Source organism: Theobroma umbraticum, unplaced genomic scaffold (assembly GCF_002168275.2).
Source record: "Theobroma umbraticum cultivar Fairchild unplaced genomic scaffold, ASM216827v3 scaffold_30.0, whole genome shotgun sequence".
In the NCBI taxonomy this organism is placed as follows: domain Eukaryota; kingdom Viridiplantae; phylum Streptophyta; class Magnoliopsida; order Malvales; family Malvaceae; genus Theobroma; species Theobroma umbraticum.
The window spans coordinates 11,680,332-11,694,755 of NW_018397254.1; the positions used below are offsets into that span (position 1 = coordinate 11,680,332).

Sequence of the window (14,424 nt, forward strand, 5' to 3'; positions counted from 1 at the left end):
CTAGTCCCCTGATAAACTGATGACCATTTGCATTGTCTAGTAAAAAGAGGTGATGTATACTAAAACGGTTGTTTAAGAATAAGATGCCGATGAAGTGTTTTGGTTGTTTAGCAGGTACTTGAGGGTGAAGTTATAATGGAGTTGAGGCCTGAGGGCAGAGCCTGTTATGGTTCTTTTTTTTGTTTTCTCGATATATCCTTTGTTCTTTTCTTCTATTCATTTATTTTACTTGGATTGATTGTTAGTGTAAACAGGGCTTTCTTACATTTGGTTTTAGCTGATCAATCATCACAAATAGTTCCTGAAGAATGCTGATGCTTACATTGTGACTACTAAACCTAAACGTGTAAATTATGAAAGGCACTAATCAGATGAGACGTTACCTCTACATGCACCCTTGAACGTTAATGCAAGCAACTCCATTCATTCATTGCTGTATTCACTACGCATGCCATTTTCTTCCTGATGATGTTCATCTTCCTTACTGTGTTTTGATATTCATTTTTCTTAGAAAGAAGAACCATCTTTGCTTAATTCATGTTTTACATTGTTGTTTAAGATCATAAGAGAACTGTAAAATGTTCATGCACTTACCCACTAAAATTTTAGAGACACGTAAATAGAAGAGGTTATAAATACATGGAGGATGCATGTAGAATTTCCAAGCGGCCATGGCGCGCCATCTCCTCTTGCCTCCCCAAATAGATTACATTCATCATACTAAGTAACTTGGCAAGATTTGAGTTGAATTTTTTACTCTCACTAACTTTGATCTTATTTACTATTTAATATATACTACTAGTACATCTACATCATATTGTAATACAAGTCAATAAGGTTGATATCCAAGTTTTGAATCTCCTACATTAATCTTGTCCTAATGTGCTTTAATAAAAATAAATAAACACAAGTTATTAGGCATTTTATGAGATAAAAAATTTGAAAAAAAATAAAGGTAAAATAACTATTGAAATTAAGGCTAGTTGTGAATTGCTAAACTATAATACTAAAAAGAAATAAGCTTATATCTCCTTATCTTCAATGTGACCCAAAAAATAAAATGTTACCATGTTTTATGAAGAGAAGTAGAACTTAAAATTAGTTTTATTTTTGTTAAAAACGTTTCAAATCTATATTTTGAGCAAATAGATTATATAACTTATGTGATAGGAAGAGTTCCTTCATTTGGTTAAAAGAAAAATATATATAAAAAGATTGTTATTAGACTATTGAAATAAAAAATTTTGGGTAAAATATCTAGACTTTTCAAAATTTTGACTATAATTTTATATGGATTTATTAGTTTTCAAAATAAATATTCTGTTTCAAATGAGTCAATGACGTTAATATTTAAATATAAAATATCTAAAATACTTTTTTTAAAATTTTTTCAAATTGACCGGTGCCGAATTTGACAATGAAATGCTAGATCCGACAATGCTCTCTTGGGGAGCACAGGTTTTGGCTCCTCAACGGAGCACCATCGGTGCTTCTTTAGCAAGCACCAAATCAGCTCCCCAAGGGAGCACCGGTTTAGGCTCATTGGTGCTCCCTTGGGGAACACTAGACCAGTGCTCCTTTGGGGAGCACCGCTCGACTCCTCAAAAGAGCATTAGATCAATGCTCCCCAACGGAGCGCTAATCATTTGGCTAGATTTGGCATTCGTAGACCAAATTTGATTGAGAGATGATAGGCTAATAGATAGAATCTTTTTTTAATAAAAAATTATAATTTAGATAATAGTAATCTTTAAATTTTAATGAAAGGTAAATTTGTTAAAAAAATCACATCATCAAATTAATGAAAATATTAACGGTTGACAATCGCTGAACTCATGTATCCAGTAAAAATATTCTTTTGAAATGGATTGTCAATTTGCATGGCACAATATATTTACTTGTATATGTAGATGACATCATTATAACTAGTAGTAATTTACATTATCTTGATGACTTTATTCATGCATAAAGCAATGAATGCTCTGTGAAGGATCTTGGTTACATTCATTACTTTCTTGGTATTGGGATACATAAATTTTCTTAAGGTTTTCTTCTAAATCAAGCTGGCTAGATATGCATTTGAATTATTTGCCAAAGTTGATATAATAGATTGCAAGCCTAGTGCCACCCTTTTACCTCTTACAATTGCACCCACTTCAACACAACCTTTTCTAGATAGCAAACATGATAGAAGTATTGTTAAAGGACTACAATACATTACTTGTACATAACCTGACATAACATATATTGTTAATTATGTATCTCAATTCATGCATTTCCCTAGATAATATCATTTTCAACTTGTGAAAAGAATACTCAGATATGTTAAAGAAACAATTACATATGGTGTTAGATTATTCTCAACGGATTCATTTTTGTTGTCTGCTTATTCTGATGCAGATTGGGTAGATTGTCCACTAACAAGACGATCTACAACAAGATATTGTACATTCCTTGGTGGTAGTTGCATCTCTTAAAGCACAAAGAAACAATCAACTATAGCCAGATCAAGTGTAGAGGCAAAATACAGGACATTAGCCTCCATAGCTGTTGAACTTACATGGATATCTTACATTCTCCAAGACCTTGGCTTATATAAATTGCAACTAGCTCTCTTGTTAAGAACCTTTTTGCTCTTCAAATGACTGTCAATCCTATTTTCCATGCTAGAAACAAACATATTGAAATCGACGATCATTCTGTTAAAAAAAAAATAACTTTGGGATCCCTTGTCACAAAGTTTGTTCCATCAATTGCCCTGATAGCTGGCATTTTTACAAAACCTTTGTCTAGATCTACATTTGAAAACTTACAAATCAAACTTGGTCTATGGAAGCCTCCCTTAACCAGTTTGGGGGGGAGTATGGAAATAACACAACCTTGCGAAGACTTGCACAATAGCATTGAATCAAAGACAAAGAACAGCAAATGTGAATCAAAGATAGAAGATAGCAAATGTGCAAAATCTGAGCAGGAAACTCAATACAAGAACGTTGGCAACAAATCAGAAGCAATCAACTATTGCACTCGAACATTTGACTTATTGGTTAGTGCATAATTCTTCTGCCTAAAAAGCAAGTTCGAATCCCTGGTCTCCCAATTATAAAAAAGAAAAAAATCAACGTGATGTTGAAATCTTTGATTTTGTTTCCATAATTATTGTGACCGTTGGAAGATTTTACAGCAGCACCTCTCCTATTTTGCGTATATAAACCTTGTAATCCTGATGTAAAGAACATACAAGAAAAACTCTTCAAAATTAGCCATCCCTCTCTTTCTTCTTCCTTTATTCTTCATCTCTTTCATCTGTAACCTATCTATATTTTAGCCGCCTATGCAGCACAAGGACTTACTTTAAGTCTTCTATACTATTCAGACAGGATATGTTGTGTCATATGTGGAGGGAGGGACTACAGTTCCATCCACCATCGGTGGATGCATATGCAACCCTCTTCTTACTTTAATTTTAATGTTTCACTTGGTGACGGTAATTGCAAATTGATGAACCGTAGTATTTGTCATAGGTAAAATTTCAACCTATTGTTGCTATATTACACTGATTAGAGGATAGTTTTATTTTTTCATGATCATGCCATTCAGATATCTCAGTGGATGACTGATCACCAGTACTTTATGTTATCACCGGCTGACATTGCAGTTATGCTGGACTTAATCCACAGGGTTCGTGGAATATAGCATGCAGAGATTTTCTTTCATAATGTTTCAAATAATCTAAAAAAATATAACATATATGGTGCTCTTCTCGATTGCAACGTGCTAGAGAAATCTGTAGAGAAGGCGGAATATGTTATGGAGAAAATGAGAGATGGGAATGGCAACATATCTTTTCCTACTATGTGTTGATGAACCTGCACTCAGTGACTGGAAAATATGACAAGATTTACATATTGGTGCAAGAAATGGAAAGGAATGGAGTTTCACAAGATAAGTACACGATGAGAAACAGAATGGTTGCTGCTGTTGCAGCATCTGACATATCTGAGATGGAAAGGATCTTGAATTAGATTGAAGACAATTCAAATTTATTGGTTGAATGGAAAGAATATTCAATTGCAGCAAGTGGGTATCTGAATGTTGGGATGATGGAGAAAGCTTTGCTGATGCTAAGGAAGATGAGAGTGTGATGCCCCTTCAAAGAAGGAAACTAGCATTTGAGTTTCTTCTCAATCTTTATGCAAAAACTAACAATAAAAATGAACTTTACAGAGTTCGGAACGCATACAAGCCATCATATGTACTAGTGGATACATCATGTTGCCACATGATTACTGCTCTAGCGCAGCTGGATGATCTTGATGGAGCTGAGAAGATATTTGGGGAGTGGGAGTTACAGTGCACCATTTATGATTTACGGGTATTAAATAGGCTTCTGGTTGCTTATTGCAATAAGGCCTCCTTGAACAGGCTGATTCAGTTGTAAACAGCGCTGAGAGAGGAAGAACACCATATGCCAGTACATGGAATGTTTTAGCTATGGGGTTTATGGAGCATAATCAGATGCCCAAGGCAGTTAAGATGTTGAAGAAGGCAATGTCCGTTGGAAGAAGAGGGTGGAGGCCAAGTTCCATGGTATTTGCAGCCCGTCTGGAGTACTTGGAAGAGCAAGGAGATGGAAGAGGAATGGAGGAGATGGTATGTTTATTGAAGAACTCAGGGCCTTTGACAAGGGATATGTATCATAGTTTGCTGAGGTGTCGCATCAAGACAGTTTCTGAGATTGTTGATCAGATGAAAATGGATGGTTTTGATGCTGACAAAGAAACACATAAGATCCTTGAAAGTGTACCAAGTTTATTGCCCCATTGGGGCCGTCTTTTTTTATGAAAAAATTTGTTGAGTTTCTGTTCAAGTGACTGAAATTTTAGTATGTCTAGTTTGTCAGAAATAGCAATTTTAGCACAATCACGCTAACATTTTTTCCCCCCAACAGGATGTCTAATGAGTGTTGACTTCATGGAGGTATTGACCAATTTTAGAAGGTGCCAACCCTTGTTTAGAAATAAATTGTCGTCACTGAAACACTTCTAGCAGTTGGAAACAAGCATCTATTTAATCACAGAACCATATTCCATCTATGCAATCATCAATCTCTCTGTCTTTCATCTAATAAGTGCTAAGTGTATGCTTCTTTCTTAGGAGATGCACACAGAGCCCATGTTTTGGTGGTCCTTTTGGGCAGGTTGGGACGGATTGTTGCTGTAGAGAGCATAATTGTATTCTTGCTCAGAAGGGTAATCACAGCCATCCAGGCCATTTCAGCATTTTTTTTTTTTTTGAAAGATGAGTTTTTATTAATGATAAACTGGAATGCCGTGAGGAGTTTTCAACGTTGAGATTTGGAGACTCCTGTTGGCATGAAAGCTATCATAAGAAGAACCTGTTCTGAACAATTATAAAAAGAGCAACTGCTCAAGATTCTCTTATAAAGCTCAACCTTTTTAAGGGGTTGGTGATTTTAGCTGTTATAAAAGGTTTACATTCTCATTCTACTCTGGTTTTTTGTAGCCCATAGGACTGCAATGCTTGTCTTATGGATTTACTGAAATCAGCTCAATGAAATCGAGGACCTACATAGCATGACCCTTTATGATTTTGGTTTCAATTTTGTGTCCTGACACTCAGCATCAAATGAAGAAAAATTTTAAAATTTGTTCTGACTATATTTTGAGCCCTTGCTACTGAGTTCTGACCAAAGAATCATAAATTTAGATTAAAATGGAACATTGATTAACTGCACGGTTAGATGAATGTGGTTTTATCAAAGTAATGCAGACCCATCCTGATAAAAATTTGGTTTGGCAATGGGCATGACTCGAGTAAACTGTACATCCAGACTTACCGAAACCCAATCTACCTATGTCTTTTTTATAGCCAAAAGGCGATCAACTTACTGATTACAAACAGGTTTGGTGAAGTGTCTTAGCTCTGCCAAATTGTTCATTCTGATTTTCTGAACCTATTTAGCAGTAATGCTCAAACTCAAATATGTTTGCTTGATCTATACTATAGTGGTTAGTTAACATGATCTCCATGTCCACGCTCCACAAGGTGGAAACTGACGAGGAGGAAAAAAGATGGCTTAAATGCCAACAAATTCTCAATCAACAAGAAGCTAAATATATTTCAAATTAGTGCACCACTACCATGAAGATATTTTTTTAGGTATGATGGAGTAGTTACTGTATTTCACTCAGCTGAGGAGATAAGATCTCACGATGTACTGTATCAGTATGAATTATGTACAACCATTATGCTTCTATTGTGATCCGCTTCACGTTTCCTTGTGGTGATGATATCTTAAATGGGAATCCTTCTTTGTCACGTATCAGAAAATGGGTACTCTCCCTCCCAGTTTGATCCATTCTCTTTCCCTGTTTGGCGATCAAACAAAATGCAGGCAAAGGATCATCCCGCCCTTGCTTGGCCGATTGGCACTATTACAAAATTAAGTAGCCGCTGTAGAAAATGAGAGGCCACCAACCCACCTGAGTGGGAGATGCCACTTCCATCAATAAATCATGTCAGATCATCTCCATTATGATGATTGGGGAAACAAGTAATGTCTCTCTCTCTCTATCAACTGGCTCAAGAACATTTACCAACAAAGAAATTTGATAAGATCCATCACGGGATAAGCTTTTTTTTTTTTAATATTATTCCACATATATTACCTATAATATGATAACATGTTGTGGGCAGGCACAGGAAATTTTTAAACCAAGCTGGTATGCCATGATAGCGGATAAGCATATGAGATAATGGACCACTTTGTCAGTGAAGTTTTAGTCTAGTGGATTATTTATCATCTTGAATTGAAAAGGACATATTTAAATTTTACAATTAAAGCTTATATTTCATTCTAACTAAAAACTAAAACTTATCTTTTATTATATTTTCTGTAAGTAATAAATCTGAAAAAAAAAAAGAAGCAAGATGAATAATTTCAAATAAATCTTCTTATATTACTTACACGTAGACAATTTACATTGATTTACTCTGTTTTGCACACAGTGTAGTGCAATTTTACGGAAGAAATCAAATTGGAATATGATATAAAGAACATTTTGATTTAGGATTACGAGGACGCTAAGCTTGTGAGAAAACAAGCTTAAATAGCTCAAGTGTAGGGTCTTTGTAAAATTTTTATTTGAAAGTTAACAAATCCTTCTCACCTCTCAACGAAGTAGATTGCCAAATTAGCATTCAACAAAATTTGACAGTGATTTCATTGGCAGTAAACATGGTTGAAGGAAGGTTAGGGGAGAGGAAAGATGCAGTAGGCGGCAACGTATTAAAGGAGACCGTGACCTCTTTGGACTTGGAAGGCGTGGTATGGGGGGCAGCGAGCTATTTTGGCCCCTTTCCATATCTTAGCTGGAGGAGTCAAAAATTAACAGCGATGGCCGATAGGAGGATTGAATTAAAAACAAGCTCAAGGTTTTTGGAAGCTTCTCCGCAAGTGGCCCATAGCAGCCGCTACCAAATCCCACCACTATAGATTTTTATTTGCATAACTCAAAGGGACAGGAGACCCCTCCTGGAATTTGGCCACCCCAATAGTCAAAATCCTGGGCCCCCAACAGCGACGTGCCAATCCTATTGAAGAAACTACATCACACTAATGAGTGTTAGTAAAGTAACCTCATCAAATTTAATTAGCAATTCCAAACCTGAATCCTTTCAGTAGATACGTATTTCTTCAATGTGACAACTAGGATCTTTGAATGTAATGTGGTCTTGATTACTGTTAAAATCCAAGGCAGGAGCATAATGTATGTTTCATTGATCGCCCATCTATACATAAGGTCATCGAAACATTCCATAGGCAATTTTAAGCTCTGAATGAAGTTTGGTTGGCCACACCGTACAAGATACATATTCGTTGAATATGCTATCCAACGAGATGATTGATTTTAAAGCTAGAAACAGAAATCACACCATATCAGAACAAGAGGTGCACAGAACTCATAATTACATATATTCTATTTCGCAGCACAGGAGATGCAACATCTCATGAGGTACTAGTACATCCGGCTGAATTTGAATAACTTTTGTCTTCTATACAAGCATAAAATGGGAATGAAGCGGAGAAATACAAATCAGAACAAAAGAAGACAGAGTATTATGCAACAGAAGAGGAAAAAACTTATTCTGCTGAGTGACTTATCGGCTTGCATTACATGCCTTCTGATCCTAGGACTAGTGCTCCCAGTAAGATTGTATGAATTTGGATAAGTATATAAATTTGTAATCGAGTTCCCAAATACCCTCGTGTACACCATTCCACCAAGCATTCGGGTCACTGGATCCAGTACATTGATGGTCATGCCACCAGGACTAAGAAGCGGTGAAGCTTGATAACTGCCATGTTGAGGGTAGTACATTTGTGGTTGGTATGAATAGCCGCGGTGATGTAATTGCTGTGCAAACTGCGAACTATTGGTAGTATTAGGAGTAGGAGCAAGAGGCCTCTTTGGTATGACTAAACCAAGTTGGGGAGTCTTGCCTCTTGATGCCTTAGTTGTCAGGCCCCTGCCATAAAGCGGCACCAGTGAGGTATGTGAGACTTCAGCTTTGCATACAGGACATTGCTGCTGTTTCTGCTCTTGGTTTTCAGTGGAAGCGGTCTGAAAATGAAGCCATTTGTAAATGCAGGGCCAACAATATAGGTGACCACATAGCGTGACCACCGGATCCTGCACAGAGTCTAGGCAGATGTTGCAGTCAAAACCACCCGAGGGATTATCACCAGAATCTGTGACTTGACGTGGAGAACTCTTCCACTTTTGCAAGGAAGTATTACCTTCTTCGCTTAAATGGTTATGAGCAACAGCTTCTTCAAAGTACTGGTCAATGGCCATCTGCTGCCAAAATCTGTAATATATATGCAAAAGATACCAGATTAGAATCATGAACATCTTCATTGCAACTGAAGTATTATATATCTAATGATCAGTTTACTCAAAGATCTTTAACATGGACTAGCATTCTAGATACCAATGATTCTTTTCAGCAAGTGTTAATCTACTTGACTGGAAAGGAGATTTATCTTGCAAAAACACTTCTGAAGGGATTAACAACAAAACAAAGACAGATCCCATCCCAACTGCCCAAGTTAGTGGTTAATTAACACAAGTTCCATTGCTTCATCTTCAAGCAAAAATTTAGTCAAGTGTAGCCTCTTCAGATGTCTTCATATAGGTTTGAGGAAACTTAGAAACCCTATATATTTTGGAAAATTGCTAAAACCTCCATTATTCAGTGGTTGAAACTTGAAAGTTCAACGAACCATAATTCCCAAGTTTCCATGGCCGTCACAGAATGAAAAAACAAGGGAAAAGTCGTTAAACTATATCATCTTCAACTCTTCCCTCTCCTCTGAACTCAAAGACCCATTAAGGGCAGCAAATGGTATTGACTTCTCTTGTATATTCAGAAAGACAGAACCGCAGCTGTTGGTTGGTAAGATCTGGTCTACCGCCTATTCAAAAATGGTGAAACCAAATTCGACAAAAGCTACCATCAGAAACTTTATGTGCTCAACCACCCCTAACTACATGAATACTTATCTTCCAATGGTGGGGCACCTAACCCAAATGTTATTATTATTATTATTACTATTAACCACCTAAAACAAACATTTATTTCTTCAAAAGCACCACAACTAACCATCTCATATCAAATTCACAATCCAGAATGGATATCTCAATGCAGAAAACACGCTACATCTTCTACATCATCAACCATATCAGATGTCATATGGTTGTGAAAATACTTTATGTGGCTTGAAGTCTCCAATCGGGACCCCTTTCTGGGAGAAGAGGCGAAATTTGGCGTATCTAAGAAGGAATGATCTTGAGTTACTATTATTACTATGGTTCTCCCAGAATCGTACTAATTCCCAACTAAACAAATTTCCTATAGACCAAAAAACATTTGATCAAAGCAATACAATAAATACCAGTTAATTCAATCAAGTCAGAAACAAATCGTGAAAAGCTTTTGGTTTCTGCGCATCTGCAGTCAGCAGAAAATAATATTATTATTATCTATTACATGCAACCGAATTCCATCAAACCTTGAGATGATAAGGACTTCACCTTTCCCCTACTGAGGATTTACCAGCAATTTTAGCAAATTCTTTAAAGCATGAAGCTAGATCCAGGAGTTTCTAAATTCTATATGACCCAACTTGATACAGCAAGGCAAGACAGAAAAGATAAGAAATTTGAAAAAGATAAACACCCAACTTCAGCTTTTTGCTACTTTCTGAACCAGGTGAGGATTTCAAAGAAACATAAAATCAAAAACCGCTCACCTCTCAAAGCCTTTAACTCCCAAAAATTAAAACAAAAATATATTCTGTTTCTGCAGGTCACAAAGACTCGAAATTACCGACTTCTAGAAGAAAGAAATAAATAGGCCAGAGAAGCTAGGCAGAAACATTTTTGAAGACTGAATCCCTTCCAAAGCTATGGAATTTGATCAAACAAACTCAGACACTAGAAAATCACCCTCAAGCTTCAACATAAGATTAAAATCTTCACAACTTGATTACGTAACAAGTGTCCAATAACAAAAGAACAAAATGACCAAAAACAGGAAGTGAAAGAAACAAACTTCAAAAAGTTGAAAACAGTGAGCTTTGAAACAGAGACTCATGGGATATAAACATCCTCAATCCAAACTTCAAAGCATAATCTTAACCAGAGAAGAAAAAGGAAAAACAATATTTAGACATAGAAAGTTTGGATAACATACCAGCTAGTTGACAAGTCTCTTGTACGTGAACTTGATAAACAGGGGATCTTTTTTCTTCTGAATGGAGAATCTGGTAAACTCTTCAATGAAAAAAACCCAAAACAGAAGAGAGAAATATAAAGAAACAGGAGTGATAGAGAAAGAATAAGATAAGGGATCAAATAAAGGAGGTTGAGTCGAGAAGGAATAAGATTTTAAGGCTTTTAAGGAAATGAAAGAAAGAAAGAGAGTTTGAGGAGAAGAGATGGGAGAGCAGGGAAGCTATCCGGCTCTGCTTTATATATAGAGACAAATTGTAACACTTTAATATAAAATAACAAGACGAAGAAGATAAACATTAAAAAAATTATAATAAGCTTTGCGATCGTCGCACGGTGACTTTTTCAGTTTCACGATTCCGGCTTTTTTACGTGGCAGCCTCCGCACTACGCTCTTTGTACATTTTCTAATTATTTATTTTTGGGAAATGCTTTTTTTTATTTTGTAAATACTTTACTCTTATTTCTTTTTTTTTTAATTTTCATAATAATAGAGACGGAACATTGACAGATAGTTTCACCTCAACCAGATGTGTTAGCCATTTTTAAGAGCAATTATTATTGAATATGGATTGTGAGTTTAACTAATTTTTAACTTTGGGGAGATGATGGTATAACGACAGGATTAGGATCGCAAATCTTCATAATCTTGTCCTAATTAAATTTTTATACGATTTAAATCGGACATTGATGTTAATCTATTTGTTTCTACCAAAAATGGCTTCATTTTTCATGCTTTTCTTTTAAATGGACAGAATTTACGCAATACCTACAAGCTTTACAAAAAAAATATCGATTGTTATCATATATAAATTATGATGAAAAATATTATGATTATAAATAACTTTTCACTTGTAAAATGATTTAAAGTTTATTATAATGAAGCATCATACCAATAAGTTTATATAGATAGTTTGCTAATCAATATATGAATTATTTGAATATATCTCTGTATGAAATTATGATTGAAAATAATACAAAAATAAATTATAAATTTAGATATAATCATGGTATTACGTGTTAATTTAATTATAAAACGAAATAAAATAATTATTTTCAGTTGCATGAGATACACGTGGAAAGGAGGGCCCACATTGTCTCTAGAGGGAAGCTGATATTCTAATTTTAACTCTGACCCGACCCATCGATAATCATTCGATTCAGTTGGCCCGTAATAAAGAGTAAATTAAAAATTATTTTATTAAGAGTATAGTGTACGCTTAATTTCAAAGTTTAGTTGCTATGCTATTTTGATCTTTATAATAAAATAAGTTTCTTCTTAATTTTTACAAATTTAACGTTATAGCGACTTTTTGTCCATATTTCCGTTAGTCCTAATATTAACTTGTAACCAGTGACGCATGATAAATACCAAAATTGCTTATTTTAAATTTTTTATTTAATTTTCAATTTTAAAAATCTATATTTTATTTAATAAAATAAAAAATTAAAAAAATAAATGGAGAGAAAAGGAAAAGTAACATAAACTTACTTCAAATTATAAAATACAAAAATTTCATTTATTTATATCTCAAATCATTCTTTCTATAAATCTAGAAAACATATTTTTATTTTTGATATATTTTCATTCCAATCTCTACAAAAACTACTATTAGCTTTCCCTTAACAATACCAAAACCCCAATCTTTAGATCCATGGCCTCTCTCTTACCATCATGAATCTCAAGTTTTCAACTGTAGCAAGGTCCAAGCTTTAACTTCCTTTTCGTCCCCATGGAGGCCAGTTGCTCATATAGCACCTTCGTCTCCCCGCCCTCTCCATCCCTTCATCCGGTTTGTTAAGGTTATTTTTTTCATTTTTCAAAGGTGAAGGCATAAGAGTCTAAGGAAGGAGTCAGAAGGTCAGGTTTTTGTCTTTAAATTTAAAAGAAAAAATATTCAAATCTTACTTTTTAATAAAAGATCATATATTAATCTATAAACAAACTTAGTCTTGTAGAGGTGACACCACTCAACTATTACTTATTTAAAATTTTATATAATTAAAGATACTAATGAACTTATTAATTTTTTTACAATTTTATAAGAGTTAGGTGAAAGACTCCAAATAATTATATTTAAATACTACAAGATAAAAAAAATTATAATTTAAAATTTTATTAAAAAAATCAAAACCTAAACTACTTTCCCTTTAAAATTCAACTCCAACCTTTGAGACTTGTAACGAGGCTTTTCTTCTCAATTCTTAATTACACTTTTCACTGTCTCAAAACAACTCATCTAATAATTTTCAATCCAAATTAAGTTTTTAAATACTTTATGTTTAAATTTTTTTGATTAATTTGATAATTTAAGACCCAAATGAAATCTAATTAATAGAAAATAGTATTATATGTCAAATAATATCTTAAAATTATGAATTTTTTTATTTATTTTATAAATATATTATTTAATTATTTAATTTTTATATTTAATTTTGATTTGTGGATGCTTTTATTTAATTTTGATTAATGAATAAAAATTTGTTAAATTGATAGTTATTAACACCACTTTGAAAAATTTCTAAGTTCGTCCCTACAACAATCAATGAAATAAATGCTCAAATACAATTAAAAAGTCAGCTTACAATATAAGGTTCAATTTTGACGAGTTTTTATGATGTGACGGTGGTGAGGCAGTGGTAGTGACAGTTGAGGGAGTCACCCTACCTCAGTAACATCAAAATTGCAAGCGATTATTTATATAAATTGAGCCTTAATTTTTGAATAAAAGTATATTTTTTATTTGTTTATATTTCTTTTTTAAATTTATTTTTAAAAATATTGAGTGAGATTGTTATGATTTTCTGATATTGAATGGGGTAATGATTAGAATGAAAATGTGATCCATTTGGTCTTTTTGTTGTTAGATCTTTATTCTTTTGGGTGCATGTTTTACTTTTTTTTTTTCTTTTTCTATGCAAGGTTTTGTTTTTCAAAGATTTTTTTCTTGAAAAAATTTTTGAGAATTATTTTATGCTGGAAATTGATCATAGCTTTATTGGAAAACGAGAGCACAAGAAAGAACGAGATCAAATAATAGAAAAAAAAAATTGAGTATGTGAATCAGAAAAGAAAAACAAATTAATATTTAAAAATAAATAAAGGATAAGCGGGCCAAAAATTGTGACCACATAGCACAGCTATAGAAAAAAAAATGCCCAGTGAATTGGCAAGTGTCGCCAGCTGGAAGTTAACGGAGGGGTTGACAGATTTGTCAACAGAAGGACCGTCTCTTTATTAACTTTGAGATATTTTTTAAATTGTAGGCATTAATATTGAGAACCACAGGTGTAATTTTCTTTCTTCTTAATGCAAACCAAACTCCGTGTATATTTAAGGCAACTTTGCCGAACACTTGATTTGGACCTCTATTTTCTTCTGGAAATGATTACTTTTCAATTTTCTAGACGAAAGATTTCCTTTTTCTACTTTCATAAGAACCAATTAATCAGCCAGAATTGGACTCGGAATTTTCCATAACTATGGCTTTCTAGATTTCTCCCGAATGCCTGTCCTTGGAAAAATAATGTAGAGAATCATGAGAGGAAAGAAATGATAAGAGAAGGTTGATTTCTTCAACCACATTGAAATTAAACACGTAAT

General features: G+C 34.1%; 2 protein-coding genes across 3 annotated transcripts; one reads left to right on the plus strand and one right to left on the minus strand.

Annotated features, from left to right (window-relative positions):
• The first annotated feature begins 4,054 nt into the window (after positions 1–4,054).
• On the plus strand, positions 4,055–4,845 carry LOC110428190 (pentatricopeptide repeat-containing protein At2g20710, mitochondrial-like). The gene is made up of 2 exons (XM_021443939.1): positions 4,055–4,375; positions 4,426–4,845. The coding sequence occupies exons 1-2, from the start codon at positions 4,055–4,057 to the stop codon at positions 4,843–4,845; spliced, it is 741 nt and encodes a 246-aa protein (XP_021299614.1).
• A 3,137-nt stretch (positions 4,846–7,982) lies between these two features.
• On the minus strand, positions 7,983–11,062 carry LOC110424421 (E3 ubiquitin-protein ligase RMA1H1-like). 2 transcript variants are annotated; one of them, XM_021438980.2, is made up of 2 exons: positions 10,783–11,062; positions 7,983–8,895 (listed from the first exon to the last, which is right to left on the minus strand). In XM_021438980.2, exon 2 carries the CDS (start codon positions 8,880–8,882, stop codon positions 8,121–8,123), a length of 762 nt encoding a protein of 253 aa, XP_021294655.1. In that variant the 5' UTR covers positions 8,883–8,895; positions 10,783–11,062; the 3' UTR covers positions 7,983–8,120. The 2 variants fall into 2 exon arrangements, with proteins under 2 accessions (XP_021294655.1, XP_021294660.1); XM_021438985.2 differs by lacking the exon at positions 10,783–11,062 and adding an exon at positions 9,311–10,771.
• Between the last annotated feature and the right edge of the window lie 3,362 nt (positions 11,063–14,424).